This window comes from Sparus aurata, chromosome 14, assembly GCF_900880675.1.
Source record: "Sparus aurata chromosome 14, fSpaAur1.1, whole genome shotgun sequence".
Taxonomy (NCBI): Eukaryota; Metazoa; Chordata; class Actinopteri; order Spariformes; family Sparidae; genus Sparus; species Sparus aurata.
The window spans coordinates 25,776,342-25,802,727 of NC_044200.1; the positions used below are offsets into that span (position 1 = coordinate 25,776,342).

At 44.5% G+C, this 26,386-nt stretch overlaps 1 protein-coding gene across 4 annotated transcripts; it reads left to right on the forward strand.

The window, feature by feature from the left end:
- Window positions 1–26,196, forward strand: drd4-rs (dopamine receptor D4 related sequence). 4 transcript variants are annotated; one of them, XM_030440325.1, is made up of 6 exons: window positions 1–217; window positions 7,424–7,543; window positions 7,617–7,897; window positions 9,800–9,912; window positions 11,555–12,234; window positions 23,406–26,196. In XM_030440325.1, the coding sequence occupies exons 3-6, from the start codon at window positions 7,658–7,660 to the stop codon at window positions 23,606–23,608; spliced, it is 1,236 nt and encodes a 411-aa protein (XP_030296185.1). In that variant the 5' UTR covers window positions 1–217; window positions 7,424–7,543; window positions 7,617–7,657; the 3' UTR covers window positions 23,609–26,196. The 4 variants fall into 4 exon arrangements, with proteins under 4 accessions (XP_030296185.1, XP_030296186.1, XP_030296187.1 ...); XM_030440326.1 differs by having other exon boundaries at window positions 7,427–7,543; window positions 23,406–23,608; XM_030440327.1 differs by lacking the exons at window positions 1–217; window positions 7,424–7,543; window positions 7,617–7,897 and adding an exon at window positions 7,905–9,577.
- Window positions 26,197–26,386: the final 190 nt, after the last annotated feature.

Below are 26,386 nucleotides of genomic sequence, written 5' to 3' on the forward strand. Positions count from 1 at the left end.
GAAGAAAAAAGTTTCAGTCTGTTCAGAGACGAGGAGACGAGAGGAGGAGACGAGAGGAGACGATAGGTGAAGAACTAAAGAGCAGAAGAAGAGTGAGAGGAAGAGCTGTTAAGATGGAGGAGGTTTGTAAATCAGTGATTTTGGATCAATAAATTGAGACGAGTGAAGAAGAAGAAGAAGAAGACAGGAGGTCTGACTGGAAGACGTTCTCTGATCAGTGAGTCTTTCTCAGTTTTCTGTTGTTTTATTGTGAAAGGGTTTCATTTTCATGTTTTGAAACTGAAAAGAGAAAGTAACAAACATGAATATGGAATACATGAATATGAAGTGACGAGTCAGACAATCACATGTTGTGTCTGTTCATGTGTGACTTTCTGTCTGAATTTAAACACACTGTGATGTCATCACCTTCCTGAGTCCTGATACAGATTTAATGATGCAAAATCAATATAAATGACTCCTATGGGCCACTGAAGGTCCATGAATCTGTGTTCCAGCCACAGTCTGTCCAATCATAACAGCTCAGTTTAGAATTAAACATCAGTTTGATGTGCTTTTATTGTGTTAATTAATGGATTATAAATTACAGTCTCTCTCTCTCTGAACTCGTCCTCCCTCATGTGACCTGATGACCTGATGATAAATCTGTCCAACTGTTAAACACCTGCAGCTCTTAAAGGGATAGTTCATGTTTTTTGAAGTACGGTCATATAAAGAACATATCTATAGTCGATCTGTTTCCTACCGTAATCACGACCAGCGCAGCCTTAGTTTGGAGCAGCAGAGAGCCGCTCCAGCCCAGACGCTCAGCTTTGTACTGCAGTTTACAGAGTCCAGAGAAAAAGAGAAATTAACCACCTAAAACAAGACTCACCTAAAAAAATCTATATCAGTTCAAGTGTACGTTGTATAGAGAAAATGTACACCGCTTCACATCGCCGTCAGACTGCCCTTTCTTTTGGCACTACATTTTGTCAACTGTAGAACCTCCGTATCCCTACGCATTAGCGTAACTGGGCCTCACACTGTATTTCGCCGCTCGCAGATCAGCTGTTTGGGTCAGAGTTTCAGCGTAGGGATACGGAGGTTCTACGGTTGAGAAAATGTAGTGCCAGAAGAAAGGCCGGTCTGACGGCAGGTGAACTTAAATTTAATGTGTAGCAGTAAGAAGCTAATGCTAGGCTACAAACAGACGACATCACGGTCACATGACTTAAACGTCACCACCACTAAGAGTCTTACTGCACAATTACTATCCAGGTTTTCTATAAACTGATCAATGTACAAGTTGTAAAGTCAGAGTTAGAACAGTGTGTAACTAAAGTGGCCTGTAAAGACGGACTAGTGAGTAGATGAGTCTCCGTGTTCGCTGTGAGGACGTTTAATGTCCCCGACAACCTCTGTAGTCTCATTCAGACACTCGTTAGCAACTGCTAACTGTTTTTAACACATGAAGAGCTTCAGGATTAAACTGTGGGACGTTAATGATGATTTTATGTTGGAGAACAAAACATGTAAATATGTTCAGCCTGTGGTAACTGTAATGGAAATTCTTATTTAGAAGTTAACAAACAATAGATGATTCACACAAGGTTGTCTCTGTCTCTGATTTAATAAACTGGTAAAAGCAAAGCCCAAACAGAGTTAACCAATTTCAGCTGAAAGACCTCATCCACTGAGCAAACCCCAGCAGAGACTGACCAGTTCATAGCTCACTCACTGAGAACAGTATCCAGCTGGAGAATCACCTACAACAGTGCACAGGTAGGCCAGGTAATAATTCACAGTGCTAAAAGGTGTAATAAACCATAAGGTCGTGGCCAATATATGAAATAAAACAATGCAAGGTAACAACAGTATGTGTGGTTAAATGCAACTGATACATGTTGCTTCTACAGTAACCACACACCTTATGTTACACAGTTAAATGAAAATGTATTCAACCAACTCAGACTTTGAGACAAGGGAACAGGAAGTGCTAACATGCTAACATGCTAACTGATTTGTGTGTTTTAGGACTCAGTCTATGGGTGCGTTCTGAATCACAGACTTTTCTTTTTGCTGTTCGTATGAATACAGCTGCCCTCACAAATGATAGGTTTGTGCGCTCTCGGCTTTGTTCATATTATTGCGCCACACCTAGACATAAGTGATGTGTCTCCTGCTGTGCATTGTGGGTCAGAATAGCCAGAAAAGCTTCATACTGCAAACTGGTTGTAGTCGGTTTTTATACTTCCTATTGGGACACACGCAATCTTTCTCTGGCATTCTAAATAGCATTGCGCTACGTGTACTGAAACACAAGGTACATATAAATATCTGTCTGTCCTGTGATTGGCTGTAACCCATCCAATAAGAGCAGGTGTCATTAAAAAATCAGTGTCGGTTTGAAAGTGGAGGTGACGGAGCTGTTAACACACCAGCTGCTTGCAGGGTAACACTCACTGTGTGTGTGCAACACCTCGTCACACACATGTTGGTGTGTGTCATCTTCATCATCGTCATCATCACGATCAAAGCTGCAGCACCTGTTTGCACCATGTTCTCCATCAGAACCAGAAACAGATTTATTGCCAAGAAGGATTTCACACCAACGAGGAGTTTGTCTTGATGAAGATGGTGCATACAATGAAGACTATAAACAAAGAGTGACTATTATATATACAATATAAACAGACAGAGACATAGAGTGCGAGATGATTGATAAATAAAGATGGAAGAGCTGTACAGGAATGTGCAAAAAAAAAAGATTAAAAAAAGATTGTTAAAAGTTATAAAAATATAAAAACTGTAATGCAAAGATTCAAGGGCAGTGGTGATTTGAGTGCCAGAGTCACTGTCACTCAGTGTGTTTACATGACACTCAAGAAATCGTATTACTGTGTTAGTCCGACTATGATCGGATTTTTAAGATGCATGTATACACCTTAGTCTGACTAAAATCGGACTGGATCAGATTTCTCATAGTCGAATTAAAACACCCAGATTATTTGATTGATAGTCGCATTACTCCTGCATGTATACGTTCCATCAGATTGGATCGGATTTTGCATTCTGCGCAGGCGTGAGATTTTTTTCCCGGGGGCCGTGAGCCGGAAGTAGACGGGCGGCCGCGTCTTTTGGTTGTGTTTGTGTAATTATCATGTACACCATATACGTAATGTACAAAGATGTAGCTCCGTCTCGCTCTTCATACACCATCTTTCTTGAATGCCGAGGCAGCTGGTGACGTAAAGAGGTCAGCCGGAGGTGGCCCCGTTACCACTAGTTGAAATGGGTACAGCGCCACCTAGCGTACCGGGGTATGACATGCTTCGGCCCAATAATCCGATTTTCTCACCGGCATGTATACTCAGATAATTGCAGTTGTCTGGCTGAGTAGCATAGTCGAACTATGGCTGTAATCTGACTAAGATGTGCATGTAAACGCACTGACAGTCAGTGACAGTGGGGGTTGGGTTCCTGGGACCTGTTAAGGATCCTAACTGCAGAACTGAAAGAAACTGTTCATGTGGCAGGAGGTTTTGGTCCAGATGGATTGCAGCCTCCTGCCCGAGGGGAGAGTGACAAAAAGTCTGTGACCGGGATGGAAGGGGTCGGCCACAATCAGCAGCTCCATCAGCAACAGACTGTAAGCTGTAAAATCTGAACACTACGAGACATTTTATCTTACAAACGAAGAAGGTCAACCCTAACCATAACCCTACAAAATACAAAGAAAAATAAAAGAGAATGTGTAGAGAAAGTCTGGAGTCACCATCAAAACAGATTTCAAATCTAAAACCTGACATGTTGCTGAACACCCCAGTAACACGAATCATGTCGATTAGAGTTGATCACATCAGATCAGACTCACAGCTCTGTTGCAGACTGACAGCGGTGGAGATTATCAGGATGACAGAGTTTAAACAGTGTGGGTGGAGGTTGGGTGGAGTTTACTGAGTCACTGAGCTCCAGCTGATGTTCATTTCCACCTTTACCCACATGAAGCACCTGAAGATGGTTTTAGTCGGAAGCTGAAGCTTTTTGTCGCCACATCCTGCTGAAATCAATCAGAGGTCTTGTCATCATCCATCAACACCATCCGCACCATCCATCTCTCCATCTCTTCTTCTGTGTTTCATGTCCATCTTTGTGTGAAAGCCTCCCTGTGTGAAGACGAGCAGGGTGCTGCTGTCTGATGAACTGATGACAATCTATTGAGTTGACGCGAGAGCCGGTGGTGACACGAGAGGTCAGAAGCTGGACAGCCAAATCAGAGGAGAAGCTATGCGACGTGCTGAGTGACGTGGACTGGGAGACAACGACGTCAGTGTGTTTACGGATGTGGTTATGAGCTTTGTGGCCACACTGATAGATGATGTTGTACCCACGGCGATGGTGAAGTCTTTTCCTAACCAAAAACCGTGGGTCGACAGATCCATCCGCGCTGCACTGAAAGAGCGCACCACCACTTACAATGCTGGACTGCTGTCAGGTGACATGACAGAACACAAGGCTGCGTGCTACAAACTGAGGCGGGATAGAGCGGATGCTAAGCAACGCTACAGGGACAAGATGGAAGCACAATTCCAGAAAAAGGACACACGAAGCATATGGCAGGGATTACATGAGATCATGGACTATAAAGGGGTTCGCCCCTGTATGGTGAGTGCGGACGCGATGCTGATGAACGAACTGAGCTCCTTCTATGCACGTTTTGAAGCTAGCAGTGCTAACGTTGGCAATGCTCAGCTTTCAACACTGTAGTCCCCAGCAGGCTGCAGGAGGTGTCAGACCTGACAATGTGGTGCAAGGACAACAGCCTACTGCTTAATGGGGAGAAGACCAAGGAGATGGTGGTGGATTTCTGCCCACAACGTCGCAGGACCTACAACCCTCTCTTGATAGACGGGACACCAGTGGAGAGAGTGAGCAGTTTTAAATACCTCGGAGTGCACATTTCCGAGGATTTATCATGGACTGTACACACGGACACTGTGGTGAAAAAGGCAAGACGGCGACTTAATCACCTTAGACAGCTCAGAAGATTCAAGGTCTCCCAACGGATCCTGATTTCCTTCTACTTTTCTGCTGTACAGAGTATACTGACTGGAGCCATATCTGTCTGGTACGGTAACAGCTCCTGTGGGGACCAGCGAGCCCTGCAGAGGGTGGTGAGGATCGCTGAGCAGACCATGGGTACCACACTTCCCCCTCTGCATGACTTATACATCACGCACTGTACCAACAGGGCCAGAAGGATTATCAAGGATCCCCATCACCCCCTGCAAGACGCCTGCGCTGTCATAAAACACGCACAGAGAGGATGAGGAACATTTTTTCCCCTGCGGCAATCAGAGCCCTGAACTCTGCACTCTGAACACTTTTAACCCAGCCATATTGAACTTCAACATTCGTACATCTGCCTGTAGATCTAGTTTTAACTTATATCTATTATAATATTCTTCATTCATAACTATTGCACATTAGCCATAACCATAACTTAAAGGGATATTCCGGTGTAAGTTTAATCCATGGTCTAAATCACCGTGAAACTGTGTTAGACTCCCTCTCGAGAGATAAAGTTTGCAGACCGCTAGCTAACGTAGTTTTAGCATCCTCAGAAACGACCGCACGACAACAATACATTGCAGTTAATGGGTCCAAATATAAAACCGCCGTCAAAAAGCCACAAATAATGCTCAGAACAGCACCAAACTTCAGCAACATTAGAAACAGGGTCCCAGCACATATTTCGAGGCATCAAACATTTGATATAGTTGCCGTATTTGTCGGAATAGATAAACAAATCTCACCACCCGAGAAGCCTTCCTTGTTGTGGGGAAGCCCTGTGAGTCGATTACCGGGTGCAGTAGAGTCCCGCAGTAATGATCATCATTGAGCTGCGGAACTCTACTGCACTCGGTAATCGACTCACACTTACACCGGAATATCCCTTTAATCATACCTTCTGCTAAATCCTTTATTGTATTTTATTGTATTCTATTGTATTTTATTTTACTTACACTGCATTTTATTTTTTATACTTACTTCAATTGAGTACAGAAGTACAGTACATGACATAAAAACATTTCACTGCAGATCCTGTATGAGTATGTGACAAATAAAAGCCTTTGAATCCTTGAATCCTTGAAGCTGTGAAGCAGCAGGAGGTGACGAGCTGATTGTCGCAATCATTTTGTACTAGTTGGCTGATGTCTCTGTTGCTAACTTGTTAGCTCACTGAGGTCAGACTGTTACTGCTGATTTCTGCAAGACAGTTCTGCATTTTGTTATATTTTAATGCTGCATTCCCCCTTTGATGACATGTGAGGCCAGTCATGTATCTGAAGTCCAGCAGTGAGGTTGCTGCAGTTGGCGGCGCCCCCCTAACATCAGAGCAGACTGCAGGGCAGCAGCTCCGGTCGCTAATGTTAGCTTGTAAAACAACCAGTGTCCAGTTGATGAAGCAGTTTTTTGAATTTGATGACTTAATGGAAGTTGTAGATGACTTGAGAGCGTCAAGAGAAGTCGCCACAGCACAAGAGGCCATGTCATAAGTTTCTGGTCACGTCTGTTGTACATAAATGCCTTTGACAAAAACTGATGGTGTCTGAGGATGTTGAGGGGTTGTTCATTTGATAGGGGGAGATTTTAATTCCTTTTACTCTGCTCTGAGGGGCAAAATGAGGGACAGGTGTTGAACTGGAAATGGATTGATCCCATAAGAATGCTAGCAGCTCTGTGAGGCTCAGCTTAATGCTAGAATCAGCAGTGACAATACTAACATGCTGATGGGTAGCAGGTATACCATGTTCACCATCGTAGTTTAGCTAATGTTAGCATGCCAACGTGTGTGTGTGTGTGTGTGTATTTGTGTTTGGCCCTGGTCTCTGGTTGTCGTGGTAACTGTGAAGTGGTTGGAGAGCAGCTCTGTGATCTGCTTCAGTCTGAGAAGAGCCACTCCACTAACAATACACCCGGCATTTAATACGAGCTGCTCCACTTCCTTATATGACCACCAAAATAAAAGAGCAACACAACATCAACAGAAACATAAGATCAGTCTGTGTTTGAATGTCTGGAGGTCATCTACAATCAGTTTTCATCAGAAACAACACAACAGACATTTGTTGTTTTTAGCCATTGAGAATAACCTGTCGTAAATTAATTAATTACTAATTAATATGTGACATGGAGCTTCAATTTCCTTGAGGGAACCTCCCAAAAGGATGAATAAAGTTGTCTAAGTCTAATGAATCCTGGTTTTCATCCAAATGCAGCACAACACTTTAACAGAAATTGTATTGCTGCGTATTTCCATCCAACATACATCACCCATCACCATTATCCATCACCCTTCATCCAATCATCTCTCTGTGTGTGTGTGTGTGTGTGTGTGTGTTTGAGATTAACTACATATCCTGTCTATTATTGACAGCAGACTGATCATGATGAGTGAAAAGAAGAATCTGGAGAATTCAGACTCAGTCTGCTGTCAAACTGCTGAAACTGAAACCCTCAGAGCACTGAGCCAACACCTGGGAAAGGGAACAACAAGGTGAGACCGTAACTCATCACAATACACTGTCTGACTGTATGAAACAGTCTGACAGTAAACTGTTTGTGTCCAGATGTTGAATCTAGCTCAGCAGCTGTGTTCAGGGCCTGCATCATGGACAATGTGACACCTGACAGCCCACCAGGGGGGACGCACCTAAAGGACTACAACTACCTAGCCCTGGTCCTTGGTGTCCCTTTAATCCTGGTCATCATCCTGGGCAACATCCTGGTGTGTCTGAGTGTGCTCACTGAGCGCTCCCTGAAAACTGCGACAAACTACTTTATCATCAGCCTGGCGGTGGCCGACCTGCTGCTGGCGGTGCTGGTGCTGCCGCTCTACGTCTACTCTGAGGTCAGTGAGACTTTGTACCTGCAGCGTGAGGACATGTCAGAGAGTAGGGACGCTCTACGTCTACTCTGAGGTCAGTGAGACTTTGTACCTGCAGCGTGAGGACATGTCAGAGAGTAGGGACGCTCTACGTCTACTCTGAGGTCAGTGAGACTTTGTACCTGCAGCGTGAGGACATGTCAGAGAGTAGGGACGCTCTACGTCTACTCTGAGGTCAGTGAGACTTTGTACCTGCAGCTTGAGGACATGTCAGAGAGTAGGGACGCTCTACGTCTACTCTGAGGTCAGTGAGACTTTGTACCTGCAGCGTGAGGACATGTCAGAGAGTAGGGACGCTCTACGTCTACTCTGAGGTCAGTGAGACTTTGTACCTGCAGCTTGAGGACATGTCAGAGAGTAGGGACGCTCTATGTCTACTCTGAGGTCAGTGAGACTTTGTACCTGCAGCGTGAGGACATGTCAGAGAGTAGGGACGCTCTACGTCTACTCTGAGGTCAGTGAGACTTTATACCTGCAGCGTGAGGACATGTCAGAGAGTAGGGACGCTCTACGTCTACTCTGAGGTCAGTGAGACTTTATACCTGCAGCTTGAGGACATGTCAGAGAGTAGGGACGCTCTATGTCTACTCTGAGGTCAGTGAGACTTTATACCTGCAGCGTGAGGACATGTCAGAGAGTAGGGACGCTCTATGTCTACTCTGAGGTCAGTGAGACTTTGTACCTGCAGCTTGAGGACATGTCAGAGAGTAGGGACGCTCTACGTCTACTCTGAGGTCAGTGAGACTTTGTACCTGCAGCTTGAGGACATGTCAGAGCGTAGGGACGCTCTACGTCTACTCTGAGGTCAGTGAGACTTTGTACCTGCAGCTTGAGGACATGTCAGAGAGTAGGGACGCTCTACGTCTACTCTGAGGTCAGTGAGACTTTGTACCTGCAGCTTGAGGACATGTCAGAGAGTAGGGACGCTCTATGTCTACTCTGAGGTCAGTGAGACTTTATACCTGCAGCTTGAGGACATGTCAGAGAGTAGGGACGCTCTACGTCTACTCTGAGGTAAGTGAGACTTTATACCTGCAGCTTGAGGACATGTCAGAGAGTAGGGACGCTCTACGTCTACTCTGAGGTCAGTGAGACTTTATACCTGCAGCTTGAGGACATGTCAGAGAGTAGGGACGCTCTACGTCTACTCTGAGGTCAGTGAGACTTTATACCTGCAGCTTGAGGACATGTCAGAGAGTAGGGACGCTCTACGTCTACTCTGAGGTCAGTGAGACTTTATACCTGCAGCTTGAGGACATGTCAGAGAGTAGGGACGCTCTACGTCTACTCTGAGATCAGTGAGACTTTATACCTGCAGCTTGAGGACATGTCAGAGAGTAGGGACGCTCTATGTCTACTCTGAGGTCAGTGAGACTTTATACCTGCAGCTTGAGGACATGTCAGAGAGTAGGGACGCTCTACGTCTACTCTGAGGTCAGTGAGACTTTATACCTGCAGCGTGAGGACATGTCAGAGAGTAGGGACGCTCTACGTCTACTCTGAGGTCAGTGAGACTTTATACCTGCAGCGTGAGGACATGTCAGAGAGTAGGGACGCTCTATGTCTACTCTGAGGTCAGTGAGACTTTATACCTGCAGCTTGAGGACATGTCAGAGAGTAGGGACGCTCTACGTCTACTCTGAGGTCAGTGAGACTTTGTACCTGCATGTCAGAAAGTAGGGAGGCTCTACGTCTACTCTGAAGTCAGTGAGACTTTTTACCTGCAGCATGAGGACATGTCAGAGAGTAGGGATGCCCTATGTCCATTCTGAGGTCAGTGTTTATGAGGATATGATGATATTTGCCCTGCAGAGTGAGGACACTTTGCAAAGTGAGGACATTTCATTGTGTTTGTGTTGTGTTTAGTTTCTGGGAGGTATCTGGACATTGAGCACCAACATCTGTGATGCTCTGATGACGATGGACGTGATGCTGTGTACCGCCTCCATCCTCAACCTGTGTGCCATCAGCGTAGATCGGTGAGTCCACCTGTCCTCATTGTGAAAGTAGCATGTGATAAGAAGAGAAATTAGGATGTCCTCATCAGTGTGTGAGTGACATGTCCTCTCATTACAGTCGGATGACCTCCATCATGTTGCAGAAATAAATACTTAATTAGCAACAGACTGCCAGCAGAGCTAATTAAGATTTTCAAATAACAACCTCAGTTTGACCTGAAAGAGTCACCTGAATATTTCTCCATCATGATCATGTGACAGTCATCTTTATTAGAGTACAGATTAAAAAAGAGAATTTAAAGAATCTCAGGAATCAGTTTTAAAAAATAGATCATTCTCATTCCATTTATTTTAACCTTCATCTTCATGTTAACTCTCTGAGAGTCTCACTGTGATCTTCACGAGTCATACACACTTGAATCATATTTATAGTTTCAGTCATGCCGTTAGCACCTCGTTAGTGAGAAAACAGATGACTGAATCCAGATTTTTATATCTGACAGCTGCTAATGGAGCCGACTAACAGCTTTCACGTGTTGAGGAAATATATCGAAACACTGAATCAAGTTACCTTCACAACGTAAACTTTCCGAACTGCCAAAGCTTAACATACAGATGTGCTGAGTCAGCAGCTTTAAGTCTAAGAAACATCATTCAAGATTCAAGAGGCGTTTATTGTCATTCCAGCCATATCCAAAGTTCATGGTGCGATGAAATAACATTTCTCAAGAAACAAACGGTGCAAACAAACAACAACAACATAGAACAACGACAAGACTAAATGCTTTTTTTAAATAATACATTTAGCTGCTCTCAAGTGCAAAAATACTTTATAAAGTGACTGTATGGTTATTAATGTTATTATTATGACAGACCGTGTGCTATGGTACTTTCTGCCAGATGGAAGGTGGGAGAAAAGTCTATGTGAGGGGTGGGTGGGGTCTTCCACAATGCTGGTTGCCTTACAGATGCAGCGTGAGGTGTAAATGTCTGAAATGGAGGGGGGAGTGACTCTGCTGATCTTTTCAGCTATCCTCATCACTCGCTGCAGGTTCTTGTGATCCATTCAGGTGCAGTTTCCGAACCATGCAGTGATGCAGCTACCCAGGAGGCTCTCTATTGTCCCTCTGTAGAAAGTGGTGAGAATGGGGGGTGGAGGGTGGGCTCTCCTCAGCCTTCTCAGGAAGTGGAGATGCTGCTTGCCTTTCTTCACAGTGGAGCCGGTGTTTAGGGACCAGGTTAAGTTCTCCGCCAGGTGGACACCAAGGAACTTTGTGTTCTTCACGATCTCCACTAGGGAGCCTTGGATGTTTGGTGGCTCATGGTCCCTCTGTGCTCTCTGGAAGTCAACAACCATCTCTTTGGTTTTGTCTATATTCAGGGATAGGTTCTTGACTTTGCACCAGGTTATCAGTTGTTCCACCTCCTCTCTGTATGATGACTCAACATTCTTGTTGATGAGATCCACCACAGTCGTATCGTCAGCGAACTTGATGATGTGTTTTGAGTCGTGTAGTGCTGTGCAGTCATTGGTCAGTGGAGTGTTAACATCATTAGTTTGAATCCAGTTTCTTCTGACAGGAAATCAAACTACAAACAAAAACATCCTCAAACAAAAATACACAGTTATTCAACTGTCTCACCTGTCTGTCTTGTGTTTCAGGTACATAGCGGTGGTGGTCCCTCTGAAGTACAACAGGAACCAGTTCAGCGTCCGTCAACTGGCTCTCATCACTGCCACCTGGGTGCTGTCTCTGGGTGTGGCAAGTCCAGTCATCTTTGGTCTGAACCAGGTGCCGGGTCGTGATCCTAGCGTGTGCAAACTGGAGGATGACCGCTTTGTGGTGTACTCGTCCGTCTGCTCCTTTTTCGTGCCTTGTCCGGTCATGCTCTTCTTGTATTATTGGATGTTTCGAGGCCTTCGCCGATGGAGCGGTCGCAGTCGATCTCAGGCAGGCCGAGTTGGTCGCCGAGCTCTCTCTTTACATCTCGGCTCGGCTCTACAACGAGTAAAAGCCTCGACCGCGGGGAGTCGAGGGAAGGTTGTGTACACCACGGCGTCCAGTCTCAGCCCCACCTCCCCATCCACTGTTTCCATGACGACACCCTCTGCAACACCAGTGACAGAGGAGCAGCACGACGAGATGGCAGTGGTAGCGGAGAGCGACCCGATGACGACACAGATTGACAGCGTATCAGATGGTGAGCCGACAGAGAGGAAGGAGGGAAGCAGCAGGAGAGAGAACGGCCTGATGAAGACGAAGAGAGGAAGAAGAAACAGTAAGAGCAGCAGAGTCAGCGGCAGAGAACGCAAAGCCATGAAGGTCCTGCCCGTCGTTGTGGGTGAGCATTCAATCAGTTGACCTTTAATAATAATCATCGTCCAATGGGAGCACTAACAAAAAAGCAAAAGCAATAACAAACATAAAGTTGAAAAGAAACTGAAAATAGGAGCACCACAGAAGCTCAGCTGGTAGAGGCTTGCTGCAGCAGCCCACGGTTCCTGTTAATCTAAACATACCCGTTGACAGTCTATAATCATATGGATGCTGTTATAATGTGTTGTGATTGATATCCTGACCCACCAAATATCCTGAAAAGTGAAATCACTATTGGTCGGGAGGTTGACAGTCACTGTGATTTTTTCATCAAACGCCCTCGATATACGCCACTTCTACCACCTCTGATACTACCTCTGACGCTACCTCTAATACTACCTCTGGCATTACTTCTGATACTACCTCTGATAGTACCTCTGACACTACCTCTGATACTACTTCTGACACCACCTCTGATACTACCTTCGACACTCCTTCTGATACTACCTCTGATACTACCTCTGATACTACCTCTGACACTTCCTCTGACACTACCTCTGATACCACCTCTGAATCTACCTCTGATACCACCTCTGACACTACCTCTGATACTACCTTTGACACTACTTCTGATACTACCTCTGACACCATCTCTGACACCACCTCTGACACTACCTCCGATACTACCTCTGACACTACCTTTGAAACCACCTCTGACACTACCTCTGACACTACCTTTGACACTACCTCTGACACTACCTCTAACTTAAAATTCAGCATTGCTCAGCCCACGGTTCCTGTTAATCTAAACATACCCGTTGACAGTCTATAATCATATGGATGCTGTTATAATGTGTTGTGATTGATATCCTGACCCACCAAATATCCTGAAAAGTGAAATCACTATTGGTCGGGAGGTTGACAGTCACTGTGATTTTTTCATCAAATGCCCTTGATATACGCCACTTCTACCACCTCTGATACTACCTCTGACACTACCTCTAATACTACCTCTGGCATTACTTCTGATACTACCTCTGATAGTACCTCTGACACTACCTCTGATACCACCTCTGACACTACCTCTGATACCACCTCTAACACTACCTCTGATACTACCTTTGACACTACCTCTGACACTACTTCTGACACCACCTCTGATACTACCTCTGACACTACCTCTGACACTACCTCTGATACCACCTCTGACACTACCTCTGACACTACCTCTGATACCACCTCTGACACTACCTCTGATACCACCTCTAACACTACCTCTGATACTACCTTCGACACTACTTCTGATACTACCTCTGATACTACCTCTGACACTTCCTCTGACACTACCTCTGATACCACCTCTGACACTACCTTTGACACTACCTCTGATACCACCTCTGACACTACCTCTGATACCACCTCTGACACTACCTCTGATACTACCTTTGACACTACTTCTGATACTACCTCTGACACCATCTCTGACACCACCTCTGACACTACCTCCGATACTACCTCTGACACTACCTCTGATACCACCTCTGACACTACCTCTGATACCACCTCTGACACTACCTCTGAAATCCACCTCTGACACTACCTCTGACGCCACCTCTGATACTACCTCTGACACTACCTCTGATACTACCTCTGACACTACCTCTGATACTACCTCTGATACTACCTCTGACACCATCTCTGACACCACCTCTGACACTACCTCCGATACTACCTCTGATACTACCTCTGACACCATCTCTGACACCACCTCTGACACTACCTCCGATACTACCTCTGATACTACCTCTGACACCATTTCTGACACCACCTCTGACACTACCTCTGATACCACCTCTGACACTACCTCTGATACCACCTCTGACACTACCTCTGAAATCCACCTCTGACACTACCTCTGATACCACCTCTAACACTACCTCTGATACCACCTCTGACACTACCTCTGACACTACCTCTGACACTACCTCTGAAATCCACCTCTGACACTACCTCTGATACCACCTCTGACACTACCTCTGATACCACCTCTGACACTACCTCTGAAATCCACCTCTGACACTACCTCTGACGCCACCTCTGATACTACCTCTGACACTACCTCTGACACTACCTCTGATACTACTTCTGACACCACCTCTGATACTACCTCTGACACTACCTCTGATTCCACCTCTGACACTACCTCTGACACCACCTCTGATACTACCTCTGACACTACCTCTGACACTACCTCTGACACTACCTCTGATAGCACCTCTGACACTACCTCTGATACCACCTCTGACACTACGTCTGATACCACCTCTAACACTACCTCTGAAACTACCTTTGACACTACTTCTGATACTACCTCTGATACTACCTCTGACACTACCTCTGATACCACCTCTGACACTACCTTTGACACTACCTCTGACACTTCCTCTGACACTACCTCTGATACCACCTCTGACACTACCTCTGATACCACCTCTGACACTACCTCTGAAATCCACCTCTGACACTACCTCTGACGCCACCTCTGATACTACCTCTGACACTACCTCTGATACTACCTCTGACACTACCTCTGATACTACCTCTGATACTACCTCTGATACTACCTCTGACACCATCTCTGACACCACCTCTGACACTACCTCCGATACTACCTCTGATACTACCTCTGACACCATCTCTGACACCACCTCTGACACTACCTCCGATACTACCTCTGATACTACCTCTGACACCATTTCTGACACCACCTCTGACACTACCTCTGATACCACCTCTGACACTACCTCTGAAATCCACCTCTGACACTACCTCTGATACCACCTCTAACACTACCTCTGATACCACCTCTGACACTACCTCTGACACTACCTCTGACACTACCTCTGAAATCCACCTCTGACACTACCTCTGATACCACCTCTGACACTACCTCTGATACCACCTCTGACACTACCTCTGAAATCCACCTCTGACACTACCTCTGACGCCACCTCTGATACTACCTCTGACACTACCTCTGACACTACCTCTGATACTACTTCTGACACCACCTCTGATACTACCTCTGACACTACCTCTGATTCCACCTCTGACACCACCTCTGACACCACCTCTGATACTACCTCTGACACTACCTCTGACACTACCTCTGACACTACCTCTGATAGCACCTCTGACACTACCTCTGATACCACCTCTGACACTACGTCTGATACCACCTCTAACACTACCTCTGAAACTACCTTTGACACTACTTCTGATACTACCTCTGATACTACCTCTGACACTACCTCTGATACCACCTCTGACACTACCTTTGACACTACCTCTGACACTTCCTCTGACACTACCTCTGATACCACCTCTGACACTACCTCTGATACCACCTCTGACACTACCTCTGATACCACCTCTGATAGCACCTCTGACACTACCTCTGATACCACCTCTGACACTACGTCTGATACCACCTCTAACACTACCTCTGAAACTACCTTTGACACTACTTCTGATACTACCTCTGATACTACCTCTGACACTACCTCTGATACCACCTCTGACACTACGTCTGATACCACCTCTAACACTACCTCTGATACTACCTTTGACACTACTTCTGATACTACCTCTGATACTACCTCTGACACTTCCTCTGACACTACCTCTGATACCACCTCTGACACTACCTCTGATACCACCTCTGACACTACCTCTGATACCACCTCTGATACCACCTCTGACACTACCTCCGATACTACCTCTGATACCTCCTCCGACACTACCTCTGATAGCACCTCTGACACTACCTCTGATACCACCTCTGACACTTCCTCTGACACTACCTCTGATACCACCTCTGACACTACCTTTGACAATACCTCTGACACTACCTCTAACTTAAAATTCAGCATTGCTCAATAAGAAAGATAGATGGATTGGGGAAGAACACTTAGAAGCCAAAAAGTCGACAAGAGAGCCTGTAAAACAGAAAAACATGACGACAGCCGGAGACAGCAGCGGTAAAGTGGACCAAGTTGGCATGGCGCCTGGAGACTTGATTAAGACGATTAACGACCTCAAAGGCGATAACAATACTCTGCGAAAAGAAATCACTCATCTTGGACAAGAAATCAACGGTAAACTGGATATGCTTGGGGTAGAGGTACGCAACCTATTGACCAAGTGGAAGAAGCAGAGATGGGAGGCTGAAGCGACTGAGGCCCTGAGCAACTGCCTGAAACAGCAAAAGGCCCTGCAACATAAATCAAATGACCTAGAGTCACGCTCCAGACGCAATAACATTCGCATCTTTGGAGTGGCAGAAGGAGAAGAGGGAGAAGACTTGGTATCAGAGTTTGTCGAGGTGCTGATCCGGAGCAAGCTGCCGATCCGGATGGCATGGAGTTAAAAATACAACGCGCACACAGATCCGGCACTCAGAGGCCCGCTCCAGATAAACCCCTAAGAGCATTCATAATCAATTTTCAGGAGTTCGCAACCAAAGAATTGGTTTAAAGAAAGCGTGGAAAAAACAACAAGAAGGAAAGGATCCAGCTGAATAATAAGACACTCTATTTTGACCATAATTACACTGCTGAGGTGGTCAAGAAGTGCAAAGAATACAACAGGATCAACAAGGCTCTAAAAGTCAAGGGAATTTGTTTCCAAACACCATATGTGAACATGCGCATCCACTGGGAGACGGGAGCCCCAATTTACAGCAGCGTGGAGGAGGCGAGAGTGGAGCTGAGGAGACGTGGAATCGCAGTGGAGAAGGCGACGCCGGCCGAGGGGGAGACTGACTGTGGAGCACGTCTGGGAGAGCTGCTGGGGTTGTCGCAGAAGGTAACCGGACATCGCAGGGTAGAGGAAGATTTCACCCGGAGGGCGCGGTACATACTTCAGAGTTTCCAGAGGGATCATACTGCTCAGAGAGGATCCCCAGCGCAAGGGAGGTAAAATGAAGAGTTAGAAATCATCACAGGCTGGTAAGATAAGTGCCACTACGAGACTGATATACAAGAACTCAACTGGACTAAATTCAGGCTTGATACAGGCTATATCGTCAATAAATGTCTGGAAGCAGCGACTTAAATTTCACACCTTACGTTGGACTTTAGGATGGTAGGGCTAGTTCTTTCAAATGGCCTAGCTGACCTATGCATAGGGCCCTATCTTAGATATAGGATTCCCAAGTCCCAAGTTATATTTGTGTTACCCCATTTGGGCGATACGCACTCAATCGCCTACCATTCGGGATCTCCTCAGCTCCAGAGCTTTTCGTGCATCACATGTCAGGCAAGGTAAAAGTGATCATGGAAATGCCTGAACCAACCGGAGTTGAAGGAGTGAGGAGAGTGATGGGGATGGCCAACTATTTAGGCAAGTTTTTACTCCACCTTGCCTCATACACCTGCCCGATCAAAGATCTGCTCAGTGAAAAGGCCGAGTGGTGCTGGGAAGCGCCACAGAAACATGCATTTCAGAGGCTGAAAGCGGAATTGAGCTCACCAAGAGTGCTGGCCCCATACTCACCAACAGCTGAAACATGTGTATCGGCTAATGCCTCATCTTATTGCCGAGGAGGCGTCCATAGCCAACAGCAGACAGATGGAAAATGGAGGCCAATAGTGTTCATCTCCAGAGGTATGTCAGAGGGGGAAAAACATTACGCACTGATCGAAAAAGGGGCTTTGGCTGCCACGTGGGCCTGTGAACGCCTGTCACCATATCTGCTGGGATTGAAGTTCAAGTTAGAGACTGATCACAAGCCTCTGGTGCCACTGCTGAGCAAGAGGGCACTGGACGAGCTCCCTCCAAGAGTACTAAGGTTCCGGTCGAGGCTGATGAAGTTCACATTTGACATTGTGCACGTGCCAGGAAAACAACTGATAAGAGCGGACACATTATCAAGAGCCCCTGTGAAACACATATTTACAGAGGAGGAAAAAGACAATGATGCAGAGGTCAAAGTGTTTGTGGACACAGTCATTCCAAGCCTCCCCGCTACAGAAGCAAGACTGAAAGTAATTCAAGGAAAGCAAAAAGCTGACCCTGTCTGCGTGAAGCTCATCAAATACTGTCAAACTGAGTGGCCGGAGAGACACTGCCGCCAGATCTGGCCCCTTACTGGCAAGAAAAAGAAACTCTGACTCTGGCAGGTGAGCTGCTTCTCAGAGGCCAGAGAATCTTGATTCCCCACTGCATGAGACAAGAAATTCTGCACGACCTCCACATTGGCCACCAAGGCATTGTTAAGTGTAGAGCAAGAGCACACCAGTCCGTCTGGTGGCCAGGACTGTCGGTCCAGATCAGCCAGCTCGTGGAGAAAAATGTAAATGTAACATATGTTCACAACACAGGGCAGAGCACAGAGAGCCTCTGCTGACTTCTCCAGTACAAGAGAGACCCTGGCAAAGAGTGAGCACCGACTTATTCTTCTGGGAGAAAGACACTTACCTTCTTATAGTGGACTATTTCTCACGCTACATCGAAGTAGCCCATCTCAACATAGCCTCTGCCAACACTGTCATTGTGGCTCTGAAGGATGTGTTCAGCCACCATGGAATACCTGAGACAGTCATGTCAGATAACGGCTCACAATACAATACGGGTTCACACATATCACCAGCAGCCCAAGATACCCCCAGGCAAACGGTGTGCAGTGGCTGCAGTAAAAGGACTGTGGAAAGGAGGAGGAGAGAAACTAAAGGCTTTGATGACATATCGAGCCACACCACTGGAAAGTGGTTTCTCCCCTGCACAACTCCTCATGGGGAGACAGCTGCAAACAACCATACCACAACTCACCACAACCCTGCTCCTCCGATGGCCGAACATTAGGAGGTCAGAAAAGAGGGCTGAAGAGAATCAACAACGTAAATACAACCTGAGACACAGAGCCCGCCCTTTACCACCACTGCAGTCCGGTCAAAATGTGTGGCTCCCAAGAGAGCAGAAACAAGGGGCTGTCATTCAACAGGCCACAACACCCAGGTTCTACATTATACACACTGAGGAAGGACAATTATGGAGAAACCACGCACACATGCGCACAATAAACCAACCACAACCTCAGACAACTACAGAGATACCTGTAGCAACCCCAGGACCAGAGAACACTGAATGACTTCAGGCAGCGTGTCACACCCTCCACAGCGTCTGAATTTGTAAAAAGAGACTGTTCTGTGGAAAAAAAGAGAAAGAGACAAAAGACAAAAATGCAGTCTATAAATGTTCTGTTAAATGTTCTAGTCAGTGATGTGATACAGGTCAAGCTGAGTTACCTCTGAGAGGGTTCGATAAGATATGGTTTGAGTAATTTGGTTATTGGAGGGAGTTCTACTTAAAAGGGGAGGTGTTCTGTCAAACGAAACATAGCTGAGTACTAAGTGTGTTTCCCTCGGAACTGGTTGTATGCAACACACTTCCTGTTATGAAGTAAAATGTGCTTGCAACGTACTGGCTTGTCTTCATCTCATTTATGTTAGCCCTGGGTCAGATGTTAACATAACAGACTGGAAAATGGAGATTTAAACAGATATCTTCAATTAAGACACTTTTATGAGACTGAAATTAAGAAGGAAATCTCATTGGAAGGGAATGATATGATTGAGGTGCTGACAGGTGCATATAAGCAAACCCCTTCAAGAATTGTCTCTAAGCTGTACAAAGGTTTATTGAAGCAACAGGGAAGAAATACAGTGTCTTTAAAAGTGAAATGGGAAAAAGAATTTAACATTGAGTTGTCTGGGAGTGATTGGCAGACCACATTTAAGACCCAACCTACAACAACAAGCTCTAAAAGATGGAGGGAGTTTGGTTTGAAAAATTTAACAAGTTTTGTTAACCCTAACCCTAAAAATAAACAATTAGGTCAACAACAATACTGTTGGAGACAATGTTGGCAACTGAACGCCAACCACTCCCATATATTCTCGTCATGTATGAAAATACGGTCATTTTGGGAGGGGGTTCTGAGAGCCATGGGCGAAATCTTTGCATATAACATTCATAATGAGCCCCAGTATATATATCTAGGACTGATACCAGACGATGTAATAGGTAAAGAAGACATATACCTGTTCAAGATCCTATCTCTTGCGGCTAAGAAGGCCATTACAAGTTGGCTGAGAACTGACCCACCTGGGCTGAGTCACTGGCTGGACATTGTAGAAGAAATCCGATCAATGGAACAAATGACCTACAGTCTACGATTAAAACAGAGCTATACGCTGTAAGATGGACAAAATGGCACCTGAACGTGACAAAGTAATGTTTCCCCCCCCTGTGTTTGTGTTTTTGTATCTTTGTACCTGTTTTATTGATTAAAGAAAAAAAAGTTTTGAAAAAAAAGAAAAAGAAAAGGGTTAGGACAAGGCAGCACATTGCAGCCTTTACCTTGCTGCAAATGTGCCGCCTTATCTATCTAAACGGGAGGTGTAATATTCCTTCTTTTCCAAAAAGCCACCACTTGGCCTCCACTGGGGTAGGCATAAACATGTGATGTGACATGAAGCACGAAGTTCAGCATGAACAGTGAAGCAGGTCAAATTTGTCTTCAAAATTAGAGCTTTACACTGCACCCCATCGGAGTTTAGAACTGGGTTCTTAGCGGGGGGCTTTTAATTTGAAAGTAGTGACCATTAGTAGCCTGCCGCTACAACAAGCGGACAGCAAAGACAGTTCAGAGACAGAGGAGACGCGAGCATCTCCTCAATCTCCGCTTGACGTCCATGGATGAAGTGATGGACTGACTGCTGTGATCAGCTTTTTCCTGGTTTTAAAACTCCCCGGCTGTGGGTCGCACAACAGTGCACGTCATCAACACCTCCGCCCATCTCACACAATTGCCGGTACATCGACGACTCGGATTAACATAGCAATGGAGCTGGAAAAAAGTGTACCCTCCGAGGCCTTCTGTCTAAATCCGCTGACCTAGCCACAAAAAAGACAGCAAATTGGTGGCTTGCTGCTCAGTATAGAAACGGCTACTACCTCTGATACAAACTGTGAAACCTCCTCCGGAGGTGTATCATCGGCGCAGCAAAATTTAACCCCTTACCGCATCTGAGACTCTCACCAAGAGGAGGATGCAGTGAATTTGCGCAGGATCCCTGCAGTGAAAGGGCAGTGAGGATTGGGCTAGTGTGACCGAGTCTCTCCAAGATGCAAGTTGGCACTAAAGACAAACTCTGCTGTTTTTATTCTCCTTAAATGAGTTTTTCTTTTCTCTCAGCTGGAAGTTTGTTCTGTTTTTTCATGTTTTACTGTAACACACAGAGAAAGTGTGATCTTCTCAGTAAAAATAGAAGCTGTTTCTAACTACTCATCTCCATGGAAACCAAATTACCGCCTCAGCAGCACCTAAACACCGGAGACACATTTAAACAAAACTGCCTGTATGATGGAGCTTGTTGTGTTGATGAGTATTGGCTCATTTACCACTGCACACACACACACACACACACACACAAACACTGATGGCGGTGAACTACTACACTGGGCCCCAGGTGGGGACTTGAACCTGGCACCGCTGCAGCGAGGACAAAGTCTCTATACATGAGACGCCCGCTCTACCAAGTGAGCTAATCGGCACCCTAATGTTGAACGTTTTTGATGAATAAGTAATATGAGAACATGATTATGAAAACAGTTACCGATTCATTTTCTGTCAATAAATTAAGTGATTAATGCAGTAATCAGTGTAGGTCTGATTATGCTGCAGAGACTTAAAATGTCAATTTTTATAAAGATTTCCACACAGCAGTGATGAGTCAGAGGTGACATGTCAGCATGTAGCTCCACCCACACTTGTAGATGTTTTTGAACTCTTTCTTGTTGACAGCTCTTTGACAGCTGTTTGTGTGTCTTTAAAGGAAAAGTTCACACAAAGTAAAATCCATTCATTAAGTTGTTTATAAAGATGAATAGTTGGTTGCAGTTTTATAATATACGTCTTTATGCAGATGACACACTCTTGTATTTATTTGTTTCTTTTTTGTAGCTAAAGTCATGTCCTGATTGTCTATGGAATTAGATTTGTGCCAAAAGAAACAAATTAAACTTCTTAAATGTCAAACAAAAACAGGAATTTGAGAGAACATAAAATTCATTTCAAAAATAAAACTTAGAACTGCAATCAAATAATTTGTCAAATAGTGTAAAATATTGGTCTTTTCCTCTTCTAATAATGCATTATTTTGTTTACGGTTCCCTCTGCTGGTCTCTCTCCACTCAGACTTTTGCGCTGACTCTCAGCTTTGCGCTCTCTCTGCAGCTCTGTCTCGTTTGCGCTTTCTGACTTTTTGTTTGCAGTTTTGGCACAAACCTCTCGGGTGGGCGGGCCTTTTCAGCAGAGCGTCTCCATTGGCTAATTAGATTTTGACTGACACAGCTCAGTACCTATGGGTAGGTAGCTAGCGCGCTAAATGACCCCGGCTTTAAAACGGAGAGAAGAAGAAGAAGACTACGACAATGAAGAACAGCAGTAACAACCCACAACAAGAAAAACTAATGAAATGTAAGTAGTTATGACATACATACATTGTTCTTCAGTGTCGTTGTCGTCGTCGTCATCTTTTCTTCTCTCCGTTTTAAAGCCTGGGTCATTTAGCGCGCTAGCTATCTACACATAGGTACTGAGCTGTGTCAGTCAACAACTAATTAGCCAATGGAGACGCTCTGCTGAAAAGGCCCGCCCACCCGAGAGGTTTGTGCCAAAACTGCAAACAAAAAGTCAGAGAGCGCAAACGAGACAGAGCTGCAGAGAGACCGCAAAGCTGAGAGTCAGCGCAAAAGTCTGAGTGGAGAGAGACCAGCAGAGGGAACCGTAAACAAAATAATGCATTATTAGAAGAGGAAAAGACCAATATTTTACACTATTTGACAAATTATTTGATTGCAGTTCTAAGTTTTATTTTTGAAATGAGTTTTATGTTCTCTCAAATTCCTGTTTTTGTTTGACATTTAAGAAGTTTTGTTTGTTTCTTTTGGCACAAATCTAATTCCATAATTATCCTCATGTTTTTCTGAACACTATGCAGAACTTCAGACTTTTCCTGAATGATAAGAAGCTGTTAAAAACCATCAGTGACATGATTTAAGATTAACATTTTTCTAATAAATAAATATGATCCTTGTCCCTCTAACTTTGGCTGTCCTCTGTGCCCTTAGGTGTGTTTCTGGCCTGTTGGACACCTTTCTTTGTTGTCCACGTCACCAAGGTGTTGTGTCAGTCATGTGACATCAGCCCTACCCTTATCTCTGTGGTAACATGGCTCGGTTATGTCAACAGCGCCGTCAACCCAATCATCTATACCGCCTTCAACACAGAGTTCAGGAACGTCTTTCACAAGCTACTCTGCTGTAGGACATAAAACTGAACCTGGCTAACAATGATCTGAAACTGCAGAGTCTCAGATGTCACCAGACTAAAACTGAGTCAAACTGAGTCTCAAACACCTTGTTACCAGAGCTGAATGCTCTTTAAGAGACTCGTTCATCCAACAGGAAAATGTTTCTGACAAAAGCCTAAATTAACATCTCAGCAGGACACTCTGTCTCTTATTTTGAAGGTTTTAATCATGTGTGAGTTATTATTTAAACTGATCAGTAGTCAGACCCACAGCCTAGATTCATAAAATCAGTGAAGAAGAGCAGAATTATAAATGTAGTTTGATATCTGAGTGTTTAATGTTGTTTTTAAAGGTGCAGATTTTACACATCAGTGTTGGCTAATCTTCTGTTTCCACTGAAAGTGTTGATGAACATTTTTGTGACTGAAGCAGAAAACAAAAACTGAATGTTTCATGAAGACAAACAGGAATATTGTGATGAACGTTATTAAAGAGGTGAATCTGGTTTGTGCCTGTGACGTGAAGGTGAAGATGTGTAGCTCATTAACTGAGAAATAATAAAGATAATTAGCAAATTAGGTTTGTTTTCAACGAGTGGTAGAAAGACAATTACATCTTTTGTATAAACTCTTATTGTCCTGTTCTGTACAACATATTATCTTATATTCAGTGTGAAGCATGTCTCCTACAGAGTTTCTTCTACAACAGCCTCAGTGTAATACTGATGCCTCCCATTAATATATAGACTGACATATAATATATACTTCAGTCTATAGATTATATATTGACTGACATGTCCTCAGTGGATGATCACTGATGATCAGGTCATACTATATCTACCCGACTGTCACTTTTCAGATTTTATTTTTGTCACTGATGTCACCTTTTTAAATTCTTTATTTTTCTTTTGTTCACATTTTTGTCATTCATTCTTTCATCTTTTCTTTTGTTCAGTCGTTCAGATTTTTGGCTTCCTGCAGGTGACACTAATGACACGTTTCTATGTGGGGGGAGCTTCTGTCAACCTGTCACTGACTCCCCTCACCTGCATGACAACAACCTCCCACACTCCCCCTTTTCATCTGCAGCAGATTCAGCACAACTCACGATTAATCTCCTTTATCACTGAGAGGAGGAGGAGGAGGAGAGAGAAGAAGAGCGTAGCAGAGAGGAGGAGAAGGAAGGAGAGAGGAGGAGGAGGAGGAAAAGAGAGGAGGATGAGAGGAGAAGGAAAGGAGGGAGGAGAAGGACAACATCTCTCTCTCTCTTTGCTCAAACAGCCATGGAAACTACTCAGGGTTACCACGGTAACAGTGAGTCAAGTGAACCAGTGTCCAGTAACTCTTATTATAATAAAACAAGGGAAATCTAATTAAACACTAAAACAAACTCTATCTCCGCTTTATGAAACTGTGTTTTGATAATGCTGGATCATGAAATCTTTATCAACATTGAATCTATCCTTCACTATAAAAGCAGTATGTTTCCTTGACATCATTTGACCTGACAGGAAGTGGAGTTTAACTGTTATAATATCAGCGCAGAATTTCATGTGTTTTAAATGGACTCATGGCAAGTTTGAATGAAGCAGTTTGTGTCAGAGGAGAACAGTAATCAATGATATCACCAATTCATTGATGATATTATCGCTGACAACCTGCTGCTTCACACTGAGACTGAAGACAAACAGGAAACAGTTCAGTTCAACTGACAAACAATACATTGATTGATCATAAAAATCTGCAGTTTGAATGATAGAAATACTCTTCAGTATGTCAACACAAGTCAAAATTAATGTGTTTTTGTTCACATCAAAACCAAAACCTGCAGTTCCTCTAACAGCCACTTGAGGCTCCAACAGTGAGTCAATCCCCAAAGGAGCCTGTGTGAAAAGTTGACAGCAGAAATAAACATGTTGGTTTCTGTAGATAATTTATCCCTTCATCACAACTATTATATTACTCACTGGGGTGTGGCCCTGTTTCTTAACTCTTGCTTCTCTACCTTCTGAAACAACAAATCGCAGAGGAGCTGAAATCCACAGTAATGTACTGCAATTCTTTATCTGACTGCTCAAGGAGGGAATTGTTCTTTATTTCATGAACGAACAGAGAAGAGATGGAAAAGGAAAGACACTGCCTGATGACAGACATCTCTAATCAGGGGCGTAGGAATGAGTTAAGGATTGGGGGTGACACATATCGGAAACCTGAAAGATCCGTTAATGGTTTGAACAGAATTATGTCATAAAATAACTACACTGAAGAATACTGATCAAAATTTGAATTCAAATTTTCTGAATAAGATTTTCTTTTCTTAGTTGTATCTTATGCCTCAATGAACAGACACAGATACAGGCAAAGGTTAAGGTGAAAGGTAAGAACAGCATCAAGAACTTTAACATATAAACCAACTTGTTTTTTGATCTCAAGTGTGATATCCTCCCACATTTCCACTAACTAACAGGTGTGTGAAGGTAAAGGTAAACAAAAAAGACATTAGAATGGATGTAATGAACTGACTTACTTACTTACTTACTGATGAATATCAATTCCTGTGTAGTCTGTTACAAATAAAAGTTGGATAGCACTGTACAGTCCTGCATTCAATAATTTGAGTACCAGGTGATTTTTTCTGTGTCAAACATGTGCCATGGCACACAAAGGTTGAAACACACTGGCCTAGGCAAAAGAGCCAAAAAATGTTTTCCTCCTAAGCCACAAATTGCTTGCAAATTGACTTCTTGTCCAGTAAGTCAAGTTTATCCTGATGGACATGACAGACAGCAACATGGTGTAG